At 47.3% G+C, this 25,759-nt stretch overlaps 1 protein-coding gene across 7 annotated transcripts in view; it reads right to left on the bottom strand.

Moving 5' to 3' along the window:
* The window catches only part of LOC141161267 (uncharacterized), a 38,729-nt gene extending 13,215 nt beyond the window's left edge, over positions 1 to 25,514 (bottom strand). For 3 of the 7 annotated variants that reach the window (XM_073646052.1, XM_073646056.1, XM_073646053.1), the window contains exons 1-8: positions 25,222 to 25,379; positions 16,238 to 16,279; positions 16,074 to 16,136; positions 15,711 to 15,999; positions 15,368 to 15,559; positions 13,635 to 13,669; positions 11,188 to 11,217; positions 10,940 to 10,969 (exon numbers count right to left, since the gene is read on the bottom strand). In XM_073646052.1, the coding sequence (XP_073502153.1) occupies positions 10,940 to 10,969; positions 11,188 to 11,217; positions 13,635 to 13,669; positions 15,368 to 15,559; positions 15,711 to 15,999; positions 16,074 to 16,136; positions 16,238 to 16,279; positions 25,222 to 25,368 (828 nt within the window). In that variant the 5' untranslated portion in view covers positions 25,369 to 25,379. Of the gene's footprint in view, positions 1 to 10,939; positions 10,970 to 11,187; positions 11,218 to 13,634; positions 13,670 to 15,367; positions 15,560 to 15,710; positions 16,000 to 16,073; positions 16,137 to 16,237; positions 16,280 to 22,741; positions 23,030 to 25,221; positions 25,380 to 25,445 lie in introns of those variants that run through there. The other 4 variants (XM_073646057.1, XM_073646059.1, XM_073646054.1 and 1 more) reach the window with 4 other exon arrangements.
* Between the last annotated feature and the right edge of the window lie 245 nt (positions 25,515 to 25,759).

Raw genomic sequence — 25,759 nt, forward strand, 5'->3', positions numbered from 1 at the left:
TATGTCACGGTCCGTTTGGTGACCCGACACAGTGTAATCCACCATATGTAACGGTCCATGTGTGATCCGACACGGTGTAATCCCCCATATGTAAAGATCCGGTGTGTGACCTGACACAGTGTAATCCCCCATATGTAACGGTCCGTTTAGTGACCTGACACGGTGTAATCCCCCATATTTAATGGTCCGTGTGTGACCCGACACGGTGTAATCCTCCATATGTAACGGTTCGTTTGGTAACCCAACACAGTGTAATCCTCCATACGTAACGGTCCGTGCGTGACCTGACACGGTGTAATCCCCCATATGTAACGGTCCGTGTGTGACCCGACACTGTGTAATCCCCCATATGTAACGATCCGGTGTGTGACCCGACACTGTGCAATACCCCATATGTAACGATCCGGAGTGTGACCCGACACAGTATAATTCCCCATATGTAACGGTCCGTTTATTGACCTGACACGGCGTAATCCCCCATATGTAATGGTCCGGTGTGTGACCCGACACTGTGTAATCCTCCATATGTAACGGTCCGTTTGGTGACCCGACACGGTGTAATCCCCCATATGTAAAGGTCCGTTTAGTGACCTGACACGGTGTAATTCCCCATATGTAACGGTCCGGTGTGTGACCCAACAATGTGTAATCCCCCATATGTAACGGTCCGGTGTGTGATACGACACTGTGTAATCCCGTATATGTAACGGTCCGGTGTTTGACCCGACACGGTGTAATCCCCCATATTTAACGTTCCATTTGGTGACCTGACACGGTGTAATCCCCCATACGTAACGGTCCGTGCGTGACCCGTCACGGTGTAATCCCCCATATGTAATGGTCCGTTTGGTGCCCCAACACAGTGTAATCCTCCATACATAACCGTCCGTGCGTGACCCGACACGGTGTAATCCCCCATATGTAACGGTCCGTGTGTGACCCGACACGGTGTAATCCTCCATATGTAACTGTAACATCCCTGGTGGCGTGCTTGCATAGTGCACCACCTCCCACTATGCAAGACCGCAATCTTACCTGTCAGTCTAGCCTGCAAATCTTGCTCAAGTTCATGCTGTGTGCATGTCTCTTGACTGACTGTTTAGGGCGGCGGCCCGGTTACTTCCTGATTCTTATAGCTGCTGTGGGCACACCCCTAATGCGTCTCCAGCCTATTGCTGTGAGTCACTGGATATTTAAACCCCCTCCACCCAGTAGGAGGTGCCTGAGCAACACCTTCACTCAGTTTGTCTTTGCAACTGTATTGCCAGGTCCTGTCCTGTATCTTCTCTGTTTCCGCCGCTCTGGGGGCTGCATTCACAGACCTGTTATCTCTGACTTCTAGTCTGTTTCTGCCATCTCTGGGGGCTGTATTCCCAGACCTGTTATCTCTGACTTCTAGTCTGTTTCCGCCTCTGGGGGCTGTATACCCAGGCTCGTTCTTGTATCTCAGTGCAGTAGCAGTTCCTGTCTGAACTGTATCCTAGCCTGTTACCTGTTTGTCTCTATGTCCATACCTTCCCTTTTCCTGCAGTATCTGAACCTGCACCTAACTCCAACTCGTTGTCTCTGTACTTCTGTTTGTGAGTTTTGTGTCCACTCACTACTTCATGTGAAGTACCTTGTGTGTATCTGGTTCTGCTTGTCCCTTTTCCCTTCCTCCGTATCTTCCTCCTGTGTTCTAGCCATCTTCCTGCATTTTCCTGTCTGTTCCATGTGAACAGAGCCCTGTCCTCTCTGCCTTGTCCACCGCACCTGCGGTTTCGTTCCGCTCTGTCTTGCCCACCGCTCCGGCGGTTTCTCTCCACTCTGACTTGACCACCTCTCCGGCGGCTTCCCTCTGCTCTGCCTTACCCACCGGTCCGGTGGTTTCTCTCTGCTCTGACTTGCCCATTGCCCCAGCGGCTTCCCTCTGCTCTGCCTTGCCCACCGCTTCGGCGGCTCCTCTCTGCTCTGACTTGCCCACCGCTCCGGCGGCTTCTCTCTGCTCTGCCTTGCCCACCGCTCCGGCGGTTTATCTCTGCTCTGCCTTGCTCACCGCACCAGCGGTTTCTCTCTGCTCTGCCTTGCCCACCACTCCGGTGGCTTCTCTCTGCTCTGCCTTGCCCACTGCTCCGGCGGCGTCTCTCTGCTCTGCCTTGCCCACCGCTCCGGCGGTTCCGCTCTGCTTTGCCTTGTCCACCGCACCTGCGGTTTCTCTCTGCTCTGCCTTGTCCACCGCTCCGGCAGTTCCGCTCTGCTCTGCCTTGCCCACCGCACCTGCGGTTTTCACTCCACTCTGCTTGCTCACCGCACCAGCAGTTCCTCTCTGCTCTGCCTTGTCCTCCGCTCTGGCGGTTTCGCTTTACTCTGCTTGTCTACTGCATCTGCGGCTCTGTACCTGTCTCCCAGTCTGTACTGGACCCTATCCAGCCTGCGCTCCAACCTGCTAGTACCTCCCTGTCTGCACTCCAGCCATGCTTTCCAGTATCTCCCTGTCTGCATACCAGCCGTGCTTGCCAGTATCTCCCTGTCTGCATACCAACCGTGCTTGCCAGTGCCCACCTGTCTGCATACCAGCCGTGCTTGCTAGTGCCCACCTGTCTGCATACCAGCCATGCTTGCCAGAACCCACCTGTCTGCATACCAGCCGTACTTAATGGCTGGATGTCCTTAAGGACAAAAATGTCCAGGAAGGATGGGAAATTTTTAAAAATGAGATTCTCAAAGCACAATCGTTAACAATCCCGAAAAGTAGGAAGAATGGGAAGCATTTAAGGAAACCAGGATGGATGAACACAGAACTTAAACACATGCTAAAAAGAAAGAAAGAAATGTTTATTAAATGGAAAGAGAGAGGCATATCTAAAGAAGATTATAATGCAGTCTGCAGATCCTGCAGGGCATGTATAAGGTTAGCTAAAGCTGACAATGAATTAAGGCTTGCAAGAGATGTCAAAAGCAATAAAAATGGATTTTGGGGGTATGTCAAAAGTAAAAGAAAAGTCAAAGATGCTATAGGATTTTTACAGGATGAAAATGGAGAAATGGTAAGAGAGGATGTTGAGAAGGCCAAACTTTTTAATTCCTATTTTGCATCTGTTTTCTCTCAGAAAGAAAATGTAACATCAACTGATCTTCACTGTCCTTTTAAAGGAATAGAAGAATCCAAGTTATCTGTAAACAGAAAGATTGTGAGGGAATATTTAGCTAACATAAATGAGTTCAAGTCTCCATGTCCAGATGAATTACACCCCAGAGTACTGAAGGAGATCGTAGAAGAAATTTTAGAACCACTCTCCATAATCTTTGAAAATTCTTGGAGAACAGGAGAAGTCCCAGAAGACTAGAGAAGAGCAAATGTTGTTCCTATCTTCAAAAAGGGGAAGAAGGTGGACGCAGGGAACTATAGGCCGGTGAGTCTGACTTCTATACCAGGAAAGATCTTTGAACAAATTATTAAACAACATGTATGTAAGTACCTGGATAAGAATGAAGTGATTAACCAGAGTCAGCATGGGTTTGTAACTAACAAGTCATGTCAGACTAACTTAATTTCCTTCTATGACAGAATCACTGACTGGGTGGATCAGGGAAATGCTGTAGATATAGTATATCTTGACTTCAGCAAAGCATTTGACAAAGTATCTCACACCATCCTTATTGAAAAAATGACCAAGTATGCAATGGACCAAGCAACTGTTAGGTGGATTCATAACTGGCTTAGTGATCGGACTCAAAGGGTGGTTGTAAATGGCTTCACATCCAGCTGGATGAATGTCTCAAGTGGGGTACCACAGGGCTCCGTCCTGGGACCTGTATTGTTCAACATCTTTATCAATGATTTAGATGAAGGAATTGAGGGTAAACTGATTAAATTTGCTGATGACACAAAGCTAGGAGGGATAGCTAATACTAGAGAAGAGAGAGAGAGGATTCAAAAAGACCTAAATAAACTGGAGCAATGGGCAGCAACTAACAGAATGGTTTATAACAGGGAAAAATGCAAAGTACTACATCTGGGCAATAAAAATGAAAAAAGCATATACAGAATGGGAGGAATAGAGCTAAGCAACAGTACATGTGAAAAAAGACTTAGGTATACTAATAGATCATAGACTGAACATGAGTCAACAGTGTGATGCAGCAGCAAAAAAGGCAAATACAATTCTGGGATGTATTAACAGAAGCATACAGTCTAGATCACGTGAAGTCATTATCGGTCTTTACTCCTCTTTGGTCAGACCTCATCTGGAATACTGTGTACAGTTTTGGGCACCACATTTTAAAAAAGACATAGACAAACTGGAGCAAGTTCAGAGAAGAGCGACCAGAATGGTGACTGGTCTGCAAACCATGTCCTATGAGGAACGGTTGCAGGATTTGGGAATGTTTAGCTTGCAAAAAAGAAGACTGAGAGGAGACTTAATAGCTGTCTACAAATATGTCAAGGGCTGTCACATTGTAGAAGGATCATCTTTATTCTCATTTGCACAAGGAAAGACTAGAAGCAATGGGATGAAACTAAATGGGAGGAGACACAGATTAGATATTAGAAAAAACTTTTTGACAGTTAGGGTGATTAATGAGTGGAACAGGCTGCCACGAGAGGTGGTGAGTTCCCCTTCAATGGACGTCTTCAAACAGAGGCTGGACAGACATCTGTCTGAGATGATCTAGTGAATCCTGCTTTGAGCAAGGGGTTGGACCAGATGACTCAGGAGGTCCCTTCCAACTCTACCATTCTATGATTCTATTATTCTACTTGCCAGTACCCACCTGTCTGCATACCAGCCGTACTTGCCAATACCCACCTGCCTGTATGCCAGTCTAACCTGCCTGTTCCTGCATTCCCCAGTGTGAGTCAACAACTGTGACCGGGGTCTGACCTGGAGTAGCACCTGGTCCCTCTGCTCAGTTCCTCCTTGGTCCACGGAGTCGACTAAGCCGCCGTGCGACCTTGCTCGGATCGGGTTGATACTTAGTTACGCCCCTCCAGGCACTCCTCGGTTCATGGTACAGTGGGATCACTAATCACACTCACGCCAGTTAGTCCAGGCGTGAGCGTAACAGTAACGGTCCGTTTGGTGACCCGACACGGTGTAATCCCCCATATGTAAAGGTCCGTTTAGTGACCTGACACGGTGTAATCCCCCATATGTAACGGTCCGGTGTGTGACCCAACAATGTGTAATCCCCCATATGTAACGGTCCGGTGTGTGATCCGACACTGTGTAATCCCCTATATGTAACGGTCCGGTGTTTGACCCGACACGGTGTAATCCCCCATATTTAACGTTCCATTTGGTGACCTGACACGGTGTAATCCCCCATACGTAACGGTCCGTGCGTGACCCGTCACGGTGTAATCCCCCATATGTAACGGTCCTTGTTTGACCCGACACGGTGTAATCCCCCATATGTAATGTTCCGTTTGGTGCCCCAACACAGTGTAATCCTCCATACATAACCGTCCGTGCGTGACCCGACACGGTGTAATCCCCCATATGTAACGGTCCGTGGGTGACCCGACACGGTGTAATCCTCCATATGTAACTGTAACATCCCTTGTGGCGTGCTTGCATAGTGCACCACCTCCCACTATGCAAGACCGCAATCTTACCTGTCAGTCTAGCCTGCAAATCTTGCTCAAGTTCATGCTGTGTGCATGTCTCTTGACTGACTGTTTAGGGCGGCGGCCCGGTTACTTCCTGATTCTTATAGCTGCTGTGGGCACACCCCTAATGCGTCTCCAGCCTATTGCTGTGAGTCACTGGATATTTAAACCCCCTCCACCCAGTAGGAGGTGCCTGAGCAACACCTTCACTCAGTTTGTCTTTGCAACTGTATTGCCAGGTCCTGTCCTCTATCTTCTCTGTTTCCGCCACTCTGGGGGCTGCATTCACAGACCTGTTATCTCTGACTTCTAATCTGTTTCTGCCATCTCTGGGGGCTGTATTCCCAGACCTGTTATCTCTGACTTCTAGTCTGTTTCCGCCTCTGGGGGCTGTATACCCAGGCTCGTTCTTGTATCTCAGTGCAGTAGCAGTTCCTGTCTGAACTGTATCCTAGCCTGTTACCTGTTTGTCTCTATGTCCATACCTTCCCTTTTCCTGCAGTATCTGAACCTGCACCTAACTCCAACTCGTTGTCTTTGTACTTCTGTTTGTGAGTTTTGTGTCCACTCACTACTTCATGTGAAGTACCTTGTGTGTATCTGGTTCTGCTTGTCCCTTTTCCCTTCCTCCGTATCTTCCTCCTGTGTTCTAGCCATCTTCCTGCATTTTTCTGTCTGTTCCATGTGAACAGAGCCCTGTCCTCTCTGCCTTGTCCACCGCACCTGCGGTTTCGTTCCGCTCTGTCTTGCCCACCGCTCCGGCGGTTTCTCTCCACTCTGACTTGACCACCTCTCCGGCGGCTTCCCTCTGCTCTGCCTTGCCCACCGATTCGGCGGCTCCTCTCTGCTCTGACTTGCCCATCGCTCCGGCGGCTTCTCTCTGCTCTGCCTTGCCCACCGCTCCGGCGGTTTATCTCTGCTCTGCCTTGCTCACCGCACCAGCGGTTTCTCTCTGCTCTGCCTTGCCCACCACTCCGGCGGCTTCTCTCTGCTCTGCCTTGCCCACCGCTCCGGCGGCGTCTCTCTGCTCTGCCTTGCCCACCGCTCCGGCGGTTCCGCTCTGCTTTGCCTTGTCCACCGCACCTGCGGTTTCTCTCTGCTCTGCCTTGTCCACCGCTCCGGCAGTTCCGCTCTGCTCTGCCTTGCCCACCGCACCTGCGGTTTTCACTCCACTCTGCTTGCTCACCGCACCAGCAGTTCCTCTCTGCTCTGCCTTGTCCTCCGCTCTGGCGGTTTCACTTTACTCTGCTTGTCTACTGCATCTGCGGCTCTGTACCTGTCTCCCAGTCTGTACTGGACCCTATCCAGCCTGCGCTCCAACCTGCTAGTACCTCCCTGTCTGCACTCCAGCCATGCTTTCCAGTATCTCCCTGTCTGCATACCAGCCGTGCTTGCCAGTATCTCCCTGTCTGCATACCAACCGTGCTTGCCAGTGCCCACCTGTCTGCATACCAGCCGTGCTTGCTAGTGCCCACCTGTCTGCATACCAGCCATGCTTGCCAGAACCCACCTGTCTGCATACCAGCCGTACTTAATGGCTGGATGTCCTTAAGGACAAAAATGTCCAGGAAGGATGGGAAATTTTTAAAAATGAGATTCTCAAAACACAATCGTTAACAATCCCGAAAAGTAGGAAGAATGGGAAGCATTTAAGGAAACCAGGATGGATGAACACAGAACTTAAACACATGCTAAAAAGAAAGAAAGAAATGTTTATTAAATGGAAAGAGAGAGGCATATCTAAAGAAGATTATAATGCAGTCTGCAGATCCTGCAGGGCATGTATAAGGTTAGCTAAAGCTGACAATGAATTAAGGCTTGCAAGAGATGTCAAAAGCAATAAAAAAGGATTTTGGGGGTATGTCAAAAGTAAAAGAAAAGTCAAAGATGCTATAGGATTTTTACAGGATGAAAATGGAGAAATGGTAAGAGAGGATGTTGAGAAGGCCAAACTTTTTAATTCCTATTTTACATCTGTTTTCTCTCAGAAAGAAAATGTAACATCAACTGATCTTCACTGTCCTTTTAAAGGAATAGAAGAATCCAAGTTATCTGTAAACAGAAAGATTGTGAGGGAATATTTAGCTAACATAAATGAGTTCAAGTCTCCAGGTCCAGATGAATTACACCCCAGAGTACTGAAGGAGATCGTAGAAGAAATTTTAGAACCACTCTCCATAATCTTTGAAAATTCTTGGAGAACAGGAGAAGTCCCAGAAGACTGGAGAAGAGCAAATGTTGTTCCTATCTTCAAAAAGGGGAAGAAGGTGGACCCAGGGAACTATAGGCCGGTGAGTCTGACTTCTATACCAGGAAAGATCTTTGAACAAATTATTAAACAACATGTATGTAAGTACCTGGATAAGAATGAAGTGATTAACCAGAGTCAGCATGGGTTTGTAACTAACAAGTCATGTCAGACTAACTTAATTTCCTTCTATGACAGAATCACTGATTGGGTGGATCAGGGAAATGCTGTAGATATAGTATATCTTGACTTCAGCAAAGCATTTGACAAAGTATCTCACACCATCCTTATTGAAAAAATGACCAAGTATGCAATGGACCAGGCAACTGTTAGGTGGATTCATAACTGGCTTAGTGATCGGACTCAAAGGGTGGTTGTAAATGGCTTCACATCCAGCTGGATGAATGTCTCAAGTGGGGTACCAAAGGGCTCTGTCCTGGGACCTGTATTGTTCAACATCTTTATCAATGATTTAGATGAAGGAATTGAGGGTAAACTGATTAAATTTGCTGATGACACAAAGCTAGGAGGGATAGCTAATACTAGAGAAGAGAGAGAGAGGATTCAAAAAGACCTAAATAAACTGGAGCAATGGGCAGCAACTAACAGAATGGTTTATAACAGGGAAAAATGCAAAGTACTACATCTGGGCAATAAAAATGAAAAAAGCATATACAGAATGGGAGGAATAGAGCTAAGCAACAGTACATGTGAAAAAGACTTAGGTATACTAATAGATCATAGACTGAACATGAGTCAACAGTGTGATGCAGCAGCAAAAAAGGCAAATACAATTCTGGGATGTATTAACAGAAGCATACAGTCTAGATCACGTGAAGTCATTATCGGTCTTTACTCCTCTTTGGTCAGACCTCATCTGGAATACTGTGTACAGTTTTGGGCACCACATTTTAAAAAAGACATAGACAAACTGGAGCAAGTTCAGAGAAGAGCGACCAGAATGGTGACTGGTCTGCAAACCATGTCCTATGAGGAACGGTTGCAGGATTTGGGAATGTTTAGCTTGCAAAAAAGAAGACTGAGAGGAGACTTAATAGCTGTCTACAAATATGTCAAGAGCTGTCACATTGTAGAAGGATCATCTTTATTCTCATTTGCACAAGGAAAGACTAGAAGCAATGGGATGAAACTAAATGGGAGGAGACACAGATTAGATATTAGAAAAAACTTTTTGACAGTTAGGGTGATTAATGAGTGGAACAGGCTGCCACGAGAGGTGGTGAGTTCCCCTTCAATGGACGTCTTCAAACAGAGGCTGGACAGACATCTGTCTGAGATGATCTAGTGAATCCTGCTTTGAGCAGGGGGTTGGACCAGATGACCCAGGAGGTCCCTTCCAACTCTACCATTCTATGATTCTACTTGCAAGTACCCACCTGTCTGCATACCAGCCGTACTTGCCAATACCCACCTGCCTGTATGCCAGTCTAACCTGCCTGTTCCTGCATTCCCCTGTGTGAGTCAACAGCTGTGACCGGGGTCTGACCTGGAGTCGCACCTGGTCCCTCTGCTCGGTTCCTCCTTGGTCCACGGAGTCGACTAAGCCGCCGTGCGACCTTGCTCGGATCGGGTTGATACTTAGTTACGCACCTCCAGGCACTCCTCGGTTCATGGTACAGTGGGATCACTAATCACACTCACGCCAGTCAGTCCGGGCGTGAGCGTAACAGTAACGGTCCGTGCGTGACCCGACACGGTGTAATCCCCCATATGTAATGGTCTGGTGTGTGACCCAGCAATGTGTAATCCCCCATATGTAACGGTCCGGTGTGTGATCCGACACAGTGTAATCCCCCATATGTAACGGTCCGGTGTGTGATCCGACACTGTGTAATCCCCTATATGTAACGGTCCGGTGTAACGGTCCGACACGGTGTAATCCCCCATATGTAACGTTCCATTTGGTGACCTGACACGGTGTAATCCCCCATATGTAACGATTCGGTGTGTGACCCGTCACGGTGTAATCCCCCATATGTAACGGTCCGGTGTGTGACCCGACACAGTGTAATCCCCCATATTTAACGGTCCGGTTGGTGACCTGACACAGTGTAATCCCCCATATGTAACGGTCCGTTTAGTGACCTGACATTGTGTAATCCCCCATATGTAACGGTCCGTGCGTGACCCGACACGGTGTAATCCCCCATATGTAACGGTCCGTTTGGTGACCCAACACAGTGTAATCCTCCATACATAACCGTCCGTGAGTGACCCGACACTGTGTAATCCCCCATATGTAACGATCCGGTGTGTGACCCGACACGGTGTAATCCCCCATATTTAATGGTCCGTTTGGTGGCCCGACACAGTGTAATTCCCCATATGTAACGGTCCGTTTAGTGACCTGACACGGTGTAATCCCCCATATGTAATGGTCCGGTGTGTGACCCGACATGGTGTAATCCCCTATATGTAACGGTCCGTTTGGTGACCCAACATGGTGTAATCCCCCATATGTAACGGTCTGTTTGGTGATCCGACACTGTGTAATCCCCCATATGTAACGGTCCGGTGTGTGACCCGACACGGTGTAATCCCCCATATGTAACGGTCCGGTGTGTGACCCGACACGGTGTAATCCCCCATATGTAACGGTCCATGTGTGACCCGACACGGTGTAATCCCCCATATGTAAAGGTCCGGTGTGTGACCCGACACGGTGTAATCCCCCATATGTAAAGGTCCGGTGTGTGACCCGACACGGTGTAATCCCCCATATGTAACGGTCCGGTGTGTGACCCGACAGTGTGTAATCCCCCATATGTAACGGTCCGGTGTGTGACCCGACACGGTGTAATCCCCCATATGTAACGGTCCGGTGTGTGACCCGACACGGTGTAATCCCCCATATGTAACGGTCCGGTGTGTGACCCGACAGTGTGTAATCCCCCATATGTAAAGGTTCGGTGTGTGACCCGACACTGTGTAATCCCCCATATGTAACGGTCCGGTGTGTGACCCGACACTGTGTAATCCCCCATATGTAACGGTCTGTTTGGTGACCCGACACGGTGTAATCCCCCATATGTAATGGTCTGATTTAATGTCAGAAGTTGGTAATGATGGTTTCTTACCACTGCAGGAGAAGACCAGACTGCAGAGACCTGGAATAAGGAAACACAAAGTAACACAGATAATACCGGACACAAAGAGCTGGAAAAGTAACTGTATAGTAATCATATAGTACAGTGATAGTAAGTAGCAAAGGACACACAGAGGAGGAGCCACAGAGGAGCCAGGAGAGCCATAGAGGAGGAACAGAGTAGAAGACAGAGTAAAGACACAGAGGAGCCATCGTAGACAATATGACAATGTGACTCACATTACTACGAACCCAAACAGCCATAGATTCCTGGAAAGAAGAGACTCAGTTACTTGGTATCCGGAGAAGGTGGAGAGGTAAGAGCTCACAGAGGTCATTGTCACATCTATCAGCCTAAAAGGGAAACTGTCACTCAATGCTGACAAAGCCTCGGCCGCACAACCCGCATCCTGCCTGTACGACTGCCGCCGTGTATACTCCTATGTGTGCACTTAGTAAGAGACCTGTCAGTCAGGTGGAGCCGAAAAAGCTCTACAACTATATCTTCTCTGACACCGCAGCATTTCAGAGTGACATCCTTTGCTGCAGTCGTACAGCCAGGCTCTGATTCCCGCTGCTCGTGGTTGGGGCAGCAGGAAGCAGGTGACAGGTTCCCTTACGGTCATTCATACCCATATTAAGGCCTATGAGATCGCCGGTACTCCCTGCAGATTGTGCCGCTGTTACTTGTTGTTATATTAGGTGCTGGATCTTTTATGATTTGTGACTTTCTTGTGGAATATAATGGACAATGTCCTGTATTAATGAGATGAGATATATATAGAGAGACAGCACACTGCAGACGCAGAGCCAGGGAAGGGTTAACAGCTAGCCAGCCCTGTCAGCAGGGAGGCGCTATAGAGCAGAAAGGGTAACTTCATAAGTGCTGGTCAGAGTGTGATAGGGAGAGAAGTGAGGAGTGAAGAGACCGGGCTGCCAGGGTGAGAGAAGAAAGGATGGAGGTGGTAAGTCTGTAATGGAGCCAGATATGTGGCGGTGGATCTGGAATAAGGATGGTGAGTCCTGAGGCCCAGAACAATGAGACAGGAGACAAAATCAGTGGTACGGGTCCAGAGGTGCTGAAGGGAACTGTGGGATAGTGGGGACCCTGAGACAGCAGGAAACAGGGACAGAGGCTACGTGTAAGCCAAAGCTGGAAGTGTTAGTGCATAGAACACTGGAGCTGCTGTTTCGGGGCATGGAGGCCGCACATCCGCCCCACGTGAAAGAATAGCAGTGGGTCAGCCGCACCCAGCTGTGGCCACCACCAACCACACAGTGGTCAGATCTATACTGTTTAGCTCTGCAGCTGCTGAAATCTGTCTGGCTGTACCGGCACTGAGGATGTCCTTAGGATAGGTTCTTAATATACAAGTAGTGGAGCGATCCTTTAACCCCTCAAGGTCTAGCTCATTTTGGGCCTTTAGGACAAAGCATTTTTTTCTGTTTTCTCAAATTCCTCGAGCCTCTAGCACTTTTATTTGCCGATGTCTCTGAGTTGTATTTGTGAGCGGCAGCTTTCTGGGGTACGTATCATTTATTATCAAACTTTTATTCACTTTTTATAGGGAGAATTCGAAAAAAAACTGTTTTTTGAGGTTTTAAACTTTCTGCTATTCAGGTGCTGCACAAATCAGGGGTCTTCATTCTGAGGGTCAGTGGGATTATGGCGATACCACATTTATGGAGATTTGTGTCATCACTTTTGTACAATAAATACTCTGAAAAATACAAACAACAAACAGTTTGTTTTTCGGGTTCAAGTGACTTTTTCATCACTTTCTATTTCACTTTTTCGGAGGTGGGTTGTATAAACCAACAATTCTGGAATTATTTTTTAAACACTGTTCACACTGCAGTTTAATGTGTAGACCTTATTCTGCAGCTCGATAAGAAAATAAAACTTCAAAACTTTATAAATTACTACTTTTACACACAGTGGGGATTTTCACTGTATTCTGAGACCCTCACATGTTGCCTTTTTATGTAGACAGACATTTTTTTGCGGTGGTTTTCATTGGTGCCAATTTTTAATAAAAAAAAACTTTTTGTTTTATTTTTTGGTAAGGTCGGATGAGGAAAGCCCAGCAATTCTGCTATGGATTCTTGTACTTTTTCCTAATATACGGCATAATACGGGTCAGTAGTGTTCACGACGTGGGACGAATAATGACAATGTTATAGGAAATGTTGAAGAGGACACAGCGTTACCAAATATGGGATTTTTTTCCGGATTTTTTTTGTTTGTTTGAAAAATTGTCATTTTGGGAGAGAATGTTTCCTTTTCTTATTTTAACATTTAAAACCTTTTTTTTTTTAATAAAATGCATTAGTTTCCGTAGGTGACTGGAACATATGGTCTATGATGATTGTCCGCATCATCTACGAGTATTGGGCCATAGAGGGAGACACCTACAAAGGTGGCAGCAGACACCTGGAGGAACCTGGTTCACTGGTGTCTGGGATTATAATGAAAGCCCTTGACCCGGGCGACCCTGACACCCCCCTGAGATGGAAGGGCATCAGCGCATCTTACATGGATGACTGGTCGCACTCTGGGCCAACAGCAGAGATAAAAGTGAATCATCCTGGGGCGGAAACAAGCAAAAAAAAATCCAACACAAAATAGACAGATAAGTTGCAGTATTGAGACTTATTTTCACTCCAGACTTTGCAGATTTTCTTACCAAATAATTCCACATATTCACTGAAGTCGAAGACCCTATAAGAGACAAAGACAAGTCAGAGATCCATTCGCTTCCTCTGAAACTTACCCATAAGGTTTCTCCAGGAGCTTACCCATAAGGTTTCTCCAGGAGCTTACCCATAAGGTTTCTCCAGGAGCTTACCCATAAGGTTTCTCCAGGAGCTTACCCATAAGGTTTCTCCAGGAGCTTACCCATAAGGTTTCTCCAGAAGCTTACCCATAAGGTTTCTCCAGGAGCTTACCCATAAGGTTTCTCCAGGAGCTTACCCATAAGGTTTCTCCAGGAGCTTACCCATAAGGTTTCTCCAGGAGCTTACCCATAAGGTTTTCCAGGAGCATACCCATAAGGTTTCTCCAGGAGCTTACCCATAAGGTTTCTCCAGGAGCTTACCCATAAGGTTTCTTCAGGAGCTTACCCATAAGGTTTCTCCAGGAGCTTACCCATAAGGTTTCTCCAGGAGCTTACCCATAAGGTTTCTCCAGAAGCTTACCCATAAGGTTTCTCCAGGAGCTTACCCATAAGGTTTCTCCAGGAGCTTACCCATAAGGTTTCTCCAGGAGCTTACCCATAAGGTTTCTCCAGGAGCTTACCCATAAGGTTTTCCAGGAGCATACCCATAAGGTTTCTCCAGGAGCTTACCCATAAGGTTTCTCCAGGAGCTTACCCATAAGGTTTCTTCAGGAGCTTACCCATAAGGTTTCTCCAGGAGCTTACCCATAAGGTTTCTCCAGGAGCTTACCCATAAGGTTTCTCCAGGAGCTTACCCATAAGGTTTCTCCAGAAGCTTACCCATAAGGTTTCTCCAGGAGCTTACCCATAAGGTTTCTCCAGGAGCTTACCCATAAGGTTTCTCCAGGAGCTTACCCATAAGGTTTCTCCAGGAGCTTACCCATAAGGTTTCTTCAGGAGTTTACCCATAAGGTTTCTCCAGGAGCTTACCCATAAGGTTTCTTCAGGAGCTTACCCATAAGGTTTCTCCAGGAGCTTACCCATAAGGTTTCTCCAGGAGCTTACCCATAAGGTTTCTCCAGGAGCTTACCCATAAGGTTTCTCCAGAAGCTTACCCATAAGGTTTCTCCAGGAGCTTACCCATAAGGTTTCTCCAGGAGCTTACCCATAAGGTTTCTCCAGGAGCTTACCCATAAGGTTTCTCCAGGAGCTTACCCATTAGGTTTCTCCAGGAGCTTACCCATAAGGTTTCTCCAGGAGCTTACCCATAAGGTTTCTCCAGGAGCTTACCCATAAGGTTTCTCCAGGAGCTTACCCATAAGGTTTCTCCAGGAGCTTACCCATAAGGTTTTCCAGGAGCATACCCATAAGGTTTCTCCAGGAGCTTACCCATAAGGTTTCTCCAGGAGCTTACCCATAAGGTTTCTCCAGGAGCTTACCCATAAGGTTTCTCCAGGAGCTTACCCATAAGGTTTCTCCAGGAGCTTACCCATAAGGTTTCTCCAGGAGCTTACCCATAAGGTTTCTCCAGGAGCTTACCCATTAGGTTTCTCCAGGAGCTTACCCATTAGGTTTCTCCAGGAACTTACCCATAAGGTTTCTCCAGGAGCTTACCCATAAGGTTTCTTCAGGAGCTTACCCATAAGGTTTCTCCAGGAGCTTACCCATAAGGTTTCTCCAGGAGCCCCATGGTACTAATATGCGGTGGTACTACAATAATATCCTGTCTACAACCCGTCAGACCCCCAGGAATGACTGTTTACCGGCAGAGATGTTGGCCTTGATGTCCTGCAGCTTTTGACCCAGTAGCTGTGGCTGCCTCTTCTCATTGCTGGTGACCAGTATCAGGTCTCGAGAGTACATGGTGATGTCAGGCTGACCGTCCAGAATGCGGCACTTCTCTAGATAGTCACTCTTCTCCAGGTCATCCACCAGCACAATCACGTTGTCCCTGCCTTAAAGTAAAATAAATGTTCCGGTTATTCCCGATAGAGGTGAAATCATCAGGATGACGTCCCGATCAGAGACGGAGCTTGTAGGTCTCAGGGCACAATCATCGCCACCACCCAGTGACCATAGGAACAATCGTAGCTGTCACCAGACTACCTTTAGAAGAAGCCATGTACGTCAGCTCCTCGTCGTAGATGGAGTCCGTCACATTGATGATGTTGATCCTTCCACGGTTCTTGGTGTGATACAGAATGGCGAAGTCACAGTCTTGGACAGCCTCTTGGAAGCGATGCTCATCTCTGTTGGAGATGTAGACGGGCTGGGGCTCAGCCACAAGACCAGTAAACATGGAGGATTTCAGGGCCGTCATCAGCCACTCGTAATCAACAGTGGCCGAGCGAGAGAAAATCCCAACAACACGAGGGGAGGAAAAGGAGCCACAAATCTGTGCGGGTCAGAGAGACATGGATATAACGTCGGTAATAATAATAATGACTAGATGTTACACCTCGTGCTTACCGGAGACACCAAGAAACGTATAAAGACCCCCAAACACGCAAAAGGGTAGCAGACGATGGAGACCTGAGGAGAGAACATCACCGTCTGAATGAGTAATGGTGACCCTCAGAGACTGGACACCATGTAACAGGGAATATGGGAGGATGAAAAAGACCCCATCTTACCAGGCAGGAGAAGTAGGACATGATGACCACCGATCTGGAGCTCTACAGAGAGAGGAATAAAGACGGAACTATGATCATGAGAGGCCGAGAATAAACCCCCGATTTATCAACGGATAAGATCATCCAGAGCTGCCCCTATGTGTTGTATGGACAAGTGTAAGGACCACATCCTGGTACCGTTATCACCGGGAACTAAATCATAGCAGAGAACCCAGAACTTCTCCAGAGCTGCCCCTATGTGTCATATGGACAAGTGTAAGGACCACATCCTGGTACCGTTATCACCGGAGACTAAATCATAGGAGAGAGAACCCAGAACTTCTCCAGAGATGCCCCTATGTGTCATATGGACAAGTGTAAGGACCACATCCTGGTACCATTATCACCGGAGACTAAATCATAGGAGAGAACCCAGAACTTCTCCAGAGCTGCCCCTATGTGTCATATGGACAAGTGTAAGGACCACATCCTGGTACCGTTATCACCGGAGACTAAATCATAGGGGAGAACCCAGAACTTCTCCAGAGCTGCCCCTATGTGTCATATGGACAAGTGTAAGGACCACATCCTGGTACCGTTATCACCGGAGACTAAATCATAGGGGAGAACCCAGAACTTCTCCAGAGCTGCCCCTCTGTCTGATATGGACAAGTGTAAGGACCACATCCTAGTACCGTTATCACCGGAGACTAAATCATAGGGGAGAACCCAGAACTTCTCCAGAGCTGCCCCTATGTGTCATATGGACAAGTGTAAGGACCACATCCTGGTACAGTTATCACCGGAGACTAAATCATAAGGGAGAACCCAGAACTTCTCCAGAGCTGCCCCTATGTGTCATATGGACAAGTGTAAGGACCACATCCTGGTACCGATATCACCAGAGACTAAATCATAGGAGAGAACCCAGAACTTCTCTAGAGCTGCCCCTTTGAGTCATATGGACAATTGTAAGGACCACATCCTGGTACCGTTATCACCGGAGACTAAATCATAGGAGAGAACCCAGAACTTCTCCAGAGCTGCCCCTATGTGTCATATGGACAAGTGTAAGGACCACATGCTGGTACCGTTATCACCGGAGACTAAATCATAGGAGAGAGAACCCAGAACTTCTCCAGAGATGCCCCTATGTGTCATATGGACAAGTGTAAGGACCACATCCTGGTACCATTATCACCAGAGACTAAATCATAGGAGAGAACCCACAACTTTTCCAGAGCCGCCCCTATGTGTCATATGGACAAGTGTAAGGACCACATCCTGGTACCGTTATCACCGGAGACTAAATCATAGGAGAGAGAACCCAGAACTTCTCCAGAGATGCCCCTATGTGTCATATGGACAAGTGTAAGGACCACATCCTGGTACCATTATCACCGGAGACTAAATCATAGGAGAGAACCCACAACTTTTCCAGAGCCGCCCCTATGTGTCATATGGACAAGTGTAAGGACCACATCCTAGTACCGTTATCACCGGAGACTAAATCATAGGGGAGAACCCAGAACTTCTCCAGAGCTGCCCCTATGTGTCATATGGACAAGTGTAAGGACCACATCCTGGTACCGTTATCACCGGAGACTAAATCAGAAGGGAGAACCCAGAACTTCTCCAGAGCTGCCCCTATGTGTCATATGGACAAGTGTAAGGACCACATCCTGGTACCGATATCACCAGAGACTAAATCATAGGAGAGAACCCAGAACTTCTCTAGAGCTGCCCCTTTGAGTCATATGGACAATTGTAAGGACCACATCCTGGTACCGTTATCACCGGAGACTAAATCATAGGAGAGAACCCAGAACTTCTCCAGAGCTGCCCCTATGTGTCATATGGACAAGTGTAAGGACCACATCCTGGTACCGTTATCACCGGAGACTAAATCATAGGAGAGAGAACCCAGAACTTCTCCAGAGATGCCCCTATGTGTCATATGGACAAGTGTAAGGACCACATCCTGGTACCGTTATCACCGGAGACTAAATCATAGGAGAGAACCCACAACTTTTCCAGAGCCGCCCCTATGTGTCATATGGACAAGTGTAAGGACCACATCCTGGTACCGTTATTGTTATGTTCTGCTACCAGAGCTAAGGAAAGAGAGGAGATCTGTCCCTACGATAGAACTCAGCTTAATCCCTACGATGTAACAGGGGACCTGATCCTGCGATCAGACCTGCTAAAGTCCTAAGCTAGTCTGTACGGAGACCTATAGATGTGGGGAAGGAATCCCTACAAGTACTAAGGACTGGGAGGAAAATGGGACACCTCCTAACAGAAATAGTAGCAGACAGACGAACAAACAAAATATATAGAACAAAGAGGTCCGTAGACCAAGCAAACTAACAGAGTTAGATACAGAGCACAGGCTAGCTAGAAAGTAGTTATACAATGAAGTCCAGCAAAGCCAGAAGGGCGGAGCAGGATTAAATAGGCCAACAAGGTCATGTGACCAGCAAAGGAAAAAAAAACCTAAGAGCAAGGTTCTAACAGTACCCCCCCTTCTAACAGGATCCTCCGGATCCCCTAGGCCCGGGCTTATCAGGAAATCTCCTGTGAAACGCTCTGATAAGTCTGGACGCGGAAACATCATCCGACCTCACCCAAGAGTTATACTCGGGTCCGAAACCTTTCCAGGCCACAAGATACTGCAAACTACCTCTATACCGTCTAGAGTTAAGGATGCGAGAAATTTCATATTCCCCGTCCTCCACCACCGGAGGAACAGAGGCAGAGGCGTCACAATCCGATACAACAGCTTTTTTCAACAGAGAGACATGAAATACCGGATTAATTCTCCAGGAGGTAGGAACCTCCAACCTAACAGCAGATTGGTTGACAACCTGAAGCACCTTAAAGGGCCCTACAAACTTGGGACCCAATTTCTTAGAAGGAATCCTCAACCGCAGATTCCTAGAGGACAACCAAACCATGTCACCAACAGCGAACAAAACCTCCTGTCGTTTCCTATCAAAGTAGTCTTTAGATTTTCTGTTGGCCTCCTGAAGATTACCACGCACATCCGTCCAAACTCTCTCCAAATCACCGGAAAAATTCTCCTCCTCAGGCACGGCAGATCCCAACTTGGAGAACGACCCAAACGACGGATGTCTCCCAGAACAACAAAAAAAAGGCGAACAACCAGCAGAAGAAGATGTATGATTGTTCAGAGCAAATTCAGCAAGTGGCAGAAACTCAGACCACCCCTCTTGATTGTCTGCCACAAAACAACGCAAGAACTGCTCAACATCCTGGTTTTTCCTTTCTGTCTGGCCATTAGATTCAGGATGATATCCGGACGAGAACGACAAATGAACTCCCAACCTGTCACAAAAGGCACGCCAAAAACGAGCCACGAACTGAGGACCCCTATCAGAAACAATGTCAGTAGGAACGCCATGAAGTCTGACAATTTCCTTGACAAAGGCCTTAGCGAGAGTTTTAGCGCAGGGCAGTTTGACGAAGGGAACCAAGTGACACATCTTGCTAAAACGGTCCACGACCACCCAGATGACAGTAAAACCCTCAGAGGGGGGAAGGTCAGTTATAAAGTCCATAGCCAAATGTGTCCAAGGAGCACTGGGAACCTCCAAAGGACAAAGCAACCCCGCAGCAGGAGTATGTGAGGACTTAGATCTAGCACATATAGTACATTGACGCACCCACTTAATGACTTCCTTCTGCCATCCAGGCCACCAAAAACTGCGACCCACAAGTCTCTTGGTCTCAGAAATTCCTGGATGACCTGCCAACCGAGATTCGTGACACTCAACAAACAAATCTCTCCTAAAGGTCCCAGGCACAAACAACCTCCCATGAGGAGTGTTAGATGGGGCATTCTCCTGAGCTTTAAGAATCTCATCTTCCAAAACGGAGTCTAAAGCAGCTATCACAACACCTTCTTGTAAAATGTTTTCCTCTTTCTCAGCACCGACTATGGGAGAAAAACTGCGAGACAAGGCATCCGCCTTAACATTCTTAGTACCAGGGATGTAAGTAACGGAGAAATTAAACCGCGAGAAAAACAGTGCCCACCTAGCCTGACGGGCATTCAGGCGCTTGGCAGCATCAAGATATATCAGATTTTTATGATCCGTAAGAACCTGAACGGGAAATTCCGCACCTTCCAAGAAGTGGCGCCAGTGTTCAAATGCGAGTTTAATAGCCAATAATTCCCGATTACCAATATCGTAATTCAGTTCAGTCTCCGAAAATTTTTTTGAAAAAAAGGCACAGGGATGTAATCCATCCCCGTTATCCTGAGACAATACTGCGCCAACCCCCACAGAGGAAGCATCAACCTCAACCAAAAACGGCCTAGTAACATCAGGCTGCATAAGGATGGGAGCAGAGGTGAACCTCTCCTTGAGATACACAAAAGCTTCAATGGCCTCAGAAGACCACTGAACCGCATCAGCACCTTTCCTGGTGAGATCAGTCAGAGGTTTGACAATACTAGAAAAATTTTTTATGAATTTTCTGTAATAATTGGCGAAACCTAAAAACCTCTGTATCGATTTCAAACCAATAGGCCTAGGCCATTCCTGTACAGCTTGAACTTTAACCGGGTCCATCTCAAAACCTTCGCTGGAGATAATGTAACCCAAAAAACTAATTCTCTGTACAGCGAACTCACATTTCTCCAGCTTAGCAAAAAGCGAATTGTCCATTAATAACTGTAATACCTCACGTACGCTCCGCCAATGAGACTCCAGATCCGGCGAATAAATCAAAATGTCATCCAAATACACAACCACATTTTTGCCGATCAAAGGTCTAAGGATGTCATTAATAAGATTCTGAAAAAATGCAGGAGCATTAGTAAGACCAAAAGGCATAACCAGATTCTCAAAATGACCCACAGGAGTGTTAAAAGCAGTCTTCCATTCGTCACCCTCCTTCATGCGCAACAGATTGTATGCCCCCTTAAGGTCAATTTTAGAGAACCACTTGGCCCCCATTAACTGGTTAAACAGATCAGGAATCAATGGCAGTGGGTAAGGATTGCGTACAGTAATTTTGTTAATCTCACGAAAATCCAGACAAGGACGTAAACCGCCGTCCTTTTTTTTTACAAAAAAAAATCCAACCGCCACAGGAGACTTAGAGGGCCTAATGTGACCGGCGGCCAAACTTGTCTGTATGTATTCCTCCAAAGCCTTCCTCTCAGGAATAGTAAGGTTAAATAAACGACTTTTAGGAAGAGTCGCTCCAGGGACAAATTCAATAGAACAATCATAGTCTCTATGGGGAGGCAAAACCTGCGATTCCTTCTCAGAAAAAACTCTCCAAAAATCCTGAATAGGAACAGGCAATTCTCCCCTATCCAAAGCTGCAATACGCCCGTTACAACACTTGTCATAACATTTATGGCTCCAGGACTTAATTTCACTGGTAGACCAATCCAGTACAGGATTGTGAAATTTTAACCAGGGCAATCCCAATATTACTGGAGAAGGCAAGTTATTCAAAACTACCAAATCCAATTTCTCATGGTGAACACCATTAATAGTGAGAGGAAATTCACAGACCTTGAGAGTAATATTCTTCAAAGGGGAACCATCCACAGAAACCACAGCAATGGGGGATGATAAAGGTTCGGGTTTTAAATTGAGTTTTTCCAAGAATCCCCCATCAATTACATTCAGAGTAGACCCACAATCAACAAACACCCGAAATTCCATTAATTTTTCCTGAGCAATCGTGGAAGCAGCTAAAAATACACCCTTGGAATTTAAACAGGCAATACGGGCATGACTGACCATTTTTTTTTCTTTCTTCATACGAAGCTCACAGCCTTTAATTAAATGACCAGATTTTCCGCAATAGAAACACAAGCCTTCAGAAAATCTGCGATCTTTTTCTTGAGAGTGAGGTGCCACCGATCCAATCTCCATCGGTTCACCACTGTTAGTATACACATTCTCATAACCAGAAACTGACATAGCAGAGGATTTGCTCTCATTAACCCTTGCACGCAGTCTCCTATCCACCCGTATAGCTAATTGCATAGCCTGTTGCAAATCTTCAGGTGTAGGATAAGCAATTAGCAGGTCTTTAATCCTTTCACTGAGCCCAGCAAGAAATAGACTTTTCAGAGCAGAATCGTTCCACCCTATTTGAGTAGACCACCGACGGAAATGAGTACAATATTTTTCCACATTACCTGATCCCTGTCTCAAACGTCTTAACTCAGTCTCAGCTGATGAGACACGGTCAGGATCATCATATAATAGCCCCAAAGCAGAAAAAAAAACTATCCACTGATCTGAAGCATGTATCACTAGGTTGCAAAGAAAAGGCCCACTCCTGAGGCTCTTTGCGCAAAAGTGACATTATGAACCCTATGCGCTGGGATTCATCCCCAGAGGACTTGGGTCTCAAACGAAAATACAATAAGCAAGCATTTTTAAATGAAAAAAATTCTCGGTGTTCACCAAAAAATAAATCCGGCAAACGTACCTTAGGCTCCAAGAAATGTGTTCCAGGACAGTTACTCACGTGCTGACGGAGCTCAGTCACCTCCAAAGAGAGTCCCTGCAGGTGTTTAGCCAAATCCTGAACCGACACCATGATGGAACAGAAAAAATCTTTCCTTAGAGCATTTGCTAGGCTGGACTTACTGTTATGTTCTGCTACCAGAGCTAAGGAAAGAGAGGAGATCTGTCCCTACGATAGAACTGTAACAGGGGACCTGATCCTGCGATCAGACCTGCTAAAGTCCTAAGCTAGTCTGTACGGAGACCTATAGATGTGGGGAAGGAATCCCTACAAGTACTAAGGACTGGGAGGAAAATGGGACACCTCCTAACAGAAATAGTAGCAGACAGACGAACAAACAAAATATATAGAACAAAGAGGTCCGTAGACCAAGCAAACTAACAGAGTTAGATACAGAGCACAGGCTAGCTAGAAAGTAGTTATACAATGAAGTCCAGCAAAGCCAGAAGGGCGGAGCAGGATTAAATAGGCCAACAATGTCATGTGACCAGCAAAGGAAAAAACCTAAGAGCAAGGTTCTAACAGTTATCACCGGAGACTAAATCATAGGAGAGAACCCAGAACTTCTCCAGAGCTGCCCCTCTGTCTGATATGGACAAGTGTAAGGACCACATCCTAGTACCGTTATCACCGGAGACTAAATCATAGGGGAGAACCCAGAACTTCTCCAGAGCTGCCCCTATGTGTCATATGGACAAGTGTAAGGACCACATCCTGGTACCGTTATCACAGGAGACTAAATCATAAGGGAGAACCCAGAACTTCTCCAGAGCTGCCCCTATGTGTCATATGGACAAGTGTAAGGACCACATCCTGGTACAGTTATCACCGGAGACTAAATCATAAGGGAGAACCCAGAACTTCTCCAGAGCTGCCCCTATGTGTCATATGGACAAGTGTAAGGACCACATCCTGGTACCGATATCACCAGAGGCTAAATCATAAGGGAGAACCCAGAACTTCTCCAGAGCTGCCCCTATGTGTCATATGGACAAGTGTAAGGACCACATCCTGGTCTTTACACTTGTATAGCACTGTACTGTATATAGGGCAGCATGGTGGCTCAGTGGTTAGCACAGTACTATATATAGGAAAGCACGGTGGCTCAGTGGTTAGTTCTATACTGTATATAGGGCAGCATGGTGGCTCAGAGTTTAGCACAGTTATTTTGCAGTCCTGGGGGCATAGACCCAAATCCCACCAAGGACAACATCTGCAGGAGTTTGCAGGATTCCTCTGAATTCTCTGGTTTCCTCACACAGTATGGAGACATACAGATAGGGAATGTAGATTGTGAGCCCCAATGGGGACAGTGAGGAGGATGCCTGTACAGCACTGTGATATATGATGGCACTATAAAGGGGAGAATATATATATATATATATATGTATATATATATATATATATATATCACTATATATAATGATCCAGGATGACAGAAGAGGACGGATTAAAGCCGAGTACAAAAGCAGAGAATTACTGAGATCCGTGAGATGTTGGGTCAGGAGACCCCCGACCGCTCCTGAGATCCGTGAGATGTTGGGTCAGGAGACCCCTGACCGCTCCTGAGATCCGTGAGATGTTGGGTCAGGAGACCCCCGACCGCTCCTGAGATCCGTGAGATGTTGGGTCAGGAGACCCCCGACCGCTCCTGAGATCCGTGAGATGTTGGGTCAGGAGACCCCCGACCGCTCCTGAGATCCGTGAGATGTTGGGTCAGGAGACCCCCGACCGCTCCTGAGATCCGTGAGATGTTGGGTCAGGAGACCCCCGACCGCTCCTGAGATCCGTGAGATGTTGGGTCAGGAGACCCCCGACCGCTCCTGAGATCCGTGAGATGTTGGGTCAGGAGACCCCCGACCGCTCCTGAGATCCGTGAGATGTTGGGTCAGGAGACCCCCGACCGCTCCTGAGATCCGTGAGATGTTGGGTCAGGAGACCCCCGACCGCTCCTGAGATCCGTGAGATGTTGGGTCAGGAGACCCCCGACCGCTCCTGAGATCCGGGAGATGTTGGGTCAGGAGACCCCCGACCGCTCCTGAGATCCGTGAGATGTTGGGTCAGGAGACCCCCGACCGCTCCTGAGATCCGTGAGATGTTGGGTCAGGAGACCCCCGACCGCTCCTGAGATCCGTGAGATGTTGGGTCAGGAGACCCCCGACCGCTCCTGAGATCCGTGAGATGTTGGGTCAGGAGACCCCCGACCGCTCCTGAGATCCGTGAGATGTTGGGTCAGGAGACCCCCCCGACTGCTCCGGACACCGTGATCTGTGCTCTGATCATGAATGTCCCCTGTGTGACACTGGCTGCAGAGACCGATGTCCCTCACACCCCACAGCTCACCCTGCGAGTCCACAGCCAGGGGATCTACTGTCACTCACAGATCCCCTCCCCCCACAAACACAGCAGCTGGGGGTTATCCTCCTCCGCGTTATAACCCCCATCATCAGCCTGAACATTTATCATTATCTTATACTCACACAAAGCTGAAGTTTCCTAAAATGTTCACAACCAGGAAGACACGAGAGAGAAAGTGAAAGTGAAGAACAGAAAGTGTAAAGGGTTAATGGCCGACGAGAGCCGAAGATTCCGAAAAGGAGAATGATGTTATTATTATTATATACCATATCACTGATACATTGTATCTAATAACAATAACAATAAACAATAGTGATAAACAACGGGACAGGAAAGAGACACCAACCGGAGACTACAATCTATTACTCCCTGTTATCAGCCATTACTGGGGGAGGAGACTGTAGGACAGGAGACTACAATCTATTACTCCCTGTTATCAGCCATTACTGGGGGAGGTGACTGTAGGACAGGAGACTACAATCTATTACTCCCTGTTATCAGCCATTACTGAGGGAGGTGACTGTAGGACAGGAGACTACAATCTATTACTCCCTGTTATCAGCCATTACTGGGGGAGGTGACTGTAGGACAGGTGCCCACAATCAGTTTCTCCCTGCTGAGAGTAGCACCTGCTTCGTGAGCTCCAGGACTTCCAGGAGG

This window comes from Phyllobates terribilis, unplaced genomic scaffold, assembly GCF_046119375.1.
Source record: "Phyllobates terribilis strain yellow unplaced genomic scaffold, ASM4611937v1 Scaffold_9__5_contigs__length_417890890, whole genome shotgun sequence".
Classification (NCBI taxonomy): Eukaryota; Metazoa; Chordata; class Amphibia; order Anura; family Dendrobatidae; genus Phyllobates; species Phyllobates terribilis.